Below are 2570 nucleotides of genomic sequence, written 5' to 3' on the forward strand. Positions count from 1 at the left end.
AACTTGTTAAAAGCACCTTTAAAAATTATTATTTATTTTAGATTCAGGCTCACACCCACACAGGAGAGTGTGTGTGTGCATCCTCACTAGGACTTCCTACCTGTTTGTGCAGTCTTCTGAACAGAACAGCTCTAGGACATTGTGTCTTCTGTTGCTGTTAGGGAAAGTCTGGGAGACCAGGGGCCATAAGTGTGCTGGAAACAACTGCCTGAGGAAGGGGAGGGAGATTGGTGCTTCAAGCAGGTCACAGACAGAGATCTCTGCTTTGGAATGAGTTAGGGGTGTGGTTTAACATGGGAGAATCTGAGATCTGATGCCCAATGTTGCTGTGTGAAGGACCCAGGGGGAACTCTGGTGAGCACTGTGCTCACAGGTGACAGCTCCCCTTCCCAGGCCAACTTGCAGCATTTCTCCTGGAGGCCTTTCCTGAGCTCCCAGACTCCATGTGGAATTCAACTCGTGTTCTATGGTGCCTCCTTTCCCTGTGTATTCAGTAGATTTTCAGTGCCAGGAACAGATACTATCTGATATATTTTATTCCTCAACACTTGATAAAAGTCACTAAAAGAACTTATGAGATAAATCCCCCTGGTGACACTGTGTGCATCTGAAGAGTCTTCTCAACTTAAGACATTCAAAGATGGCATAGAATAAGGATCCAGATAATGATGGACATCTTGACTGGAGGCTTCTTTTCCTGCCCTTTTGTCCTTCAGAGGGATTCTGGGTGTCTCAGAACCATGAGTCCTGTGGCTTTCTGCTCCTACTTTGTCCCTCACCTGCATGTTTCTCTCACAGACACACACTCTCTTAGTTGCAACGTCACGGTCAAGACTCATACCACACCTGGAGAGCCCTGTTGTGAAGGACAGTGCTCACTGGATAGAGAATCTTTCCTTCAGTATGATGACAACAATGCCACACCTTCAGGTGACCTGGGAAACGCGGTTCATGCCACTCAAATGTGGACAGATATTGTGCAAGAGCTGGAGATTTTGGGGCACGAATTCCGGAAGAAGCTGGCTGAAACCAAACAGAGGATAACCAAGATCCATGGTAAGTGGAGGATGGAGTTCAGAGGCAGAGACAGGGGGCAAGAGAGAGGAAGGGCAGAGCACATATGGGAATGAGATGGTGATTGTATCTGTGTGGAAAAAACTGAGCATTGGCCCTACCTGGGAAGCATATGGTCCCCAATGGATAACCAAGTCATGTGGAAATGATGCTGGCTCATAAGCCAGTGGGAAAAGTCTTGCCCTTTGAGGAGGTGGTAGATCTATCAAAAGTGAAAAATGATGGCTTTGTATGTGGTTTGCAGGTCACCCCATTTTACAGACCATCATACTTTCTCAGCTTGAACAAGGACAAATCATCGGTACCTTTTTGCAATTTAACATCAGTGGAAAGTACTGCATGCTCTTGAACACAATGAATATGAGCTGGATGTTGATTAGTCTTGAAGCTGGAGATATCATGAATGAATGGAAGAATGATGAGGAACTAAACAAGTATCTGAAAAGCCTCATGAAAAATTTCTGTCACTGGCTCAAGGAACTCTTAAAATTCCCCTGGGAAAGGACAAGTAGGTATTACTTAAACAGAAGGCAACTCCATCAAATTTGATAGACTAAGAGAGTGATTTTTTGGTAGTGTGCCTGTCTGGGGATCCAGTGATAACCACAAGACTCTCTGTTCCCCATCTCACCTTCCAATGTTTCTCATTCTCTAGTAACTGACATGGCCTGCTAAGGGGCCCCAAGTTTGTCTGCATCACTGTAAACTTCCAGCCCTTTCTGCCTCACTTACAGCTGCCCTTGCACCAGCTCCACATCACTCTGAAAGGTCTCACTGTCTTTCTCTGACGCAATTAAACTCCATCACTTGTGCCAACATCCAGAAAGTTCTACCCACAGTAAATATGTCACATTGCTTGATGGTTTGATAGATATTTCCTTCTTCAGTGATGAAATAAACCCTGCAAGGATATCGTACGCACAACTCTCCTCCCCTCTCTATTCAGGAAGTGTAAAATGGTTGTTACACATGAGTTCCTTGGGCTGCATGGGGAGAGAAGTTGTTGATGGAGGTGTGTTTTTAACTTTATCCATAATTTTCCTGATTTTTTTTAAGGATCAACATCAAGGGCCCCAGATATCACCCAGCTTCCACCAACTGTAAATATCACCCAGCTTCTACCTACCATAAATATCACCCAGCTTCCATCCACCACCAAGTTTCAATATAAGGAAGTACTCATATTCATCCCCCTGGGACTCATGATCATAGCCATTGTTGTTTGCATTTGGATGTGTGTGAAGAGGAAATCCCAAGGAGGTAAGGAGCAGGTTGGACTCTTAGGATTACGTTGTTGAGTACTTGTAACAGAAACCCCACTGAATATGTAGGATGTGCATTTTGGTCTTCATGCTTGTAAAGGTATCTTCTCACTCTTCCCCCATGATGACCCTTGGACAGTCTTGCTGCCAGTTCAATATGCTACCTTTGTCTCAGACAATGAGAACTTAATGTAAGAAGCTTCCAGACACCTCACGTGCATGCTTTCCTGTTAT

The 2570-nt window shown here is 44.6% G+C and overlaps 1 protein-coding gene across 1 annotated transcript; it reads left to right on the forward strand.

Moving 5' to 3' along the window:
• Positions 1 to 740: 740 nt before the first annotated feature.
• Positions 741 to 2395, forward strand: LOC114689154 (retinoic acid early-inducible protein 1-alpha-like). Its single transcript, XM_037201826.1, has 3 exons — positions 741 to 1056; positions 1319 to 1582; positions 2131 to 2395. Exons 1-3 carry the CDS (start codon positions 741 to 743, stop codon positions 2370 to 2372), a joined length of 822 nt encoding a protein of 273 aa, XP_037057721.1. The 3' UTR covers positions 2373 to 2395.
• The last annotated feature ends 175 nt before the right edge of the window (positions 2396 to 2570 follow it).

This window comes from Peromyscus leucopus, unplaced genomic scaffold (assembly GCF_004664715.2).
Source record: "Peromyscus leucopus breed LL Stock unplaced genomic scaffold, UCI_PerLeu_2.1 scaffold_1535, whole genome shotgun sequence".
Lineage (NCBI taxonomy): Eukaryota > Metazoa > Chordata > Mammalia > Rodentia > Cricetidae > Peromyscus > Peromyscus leucopus.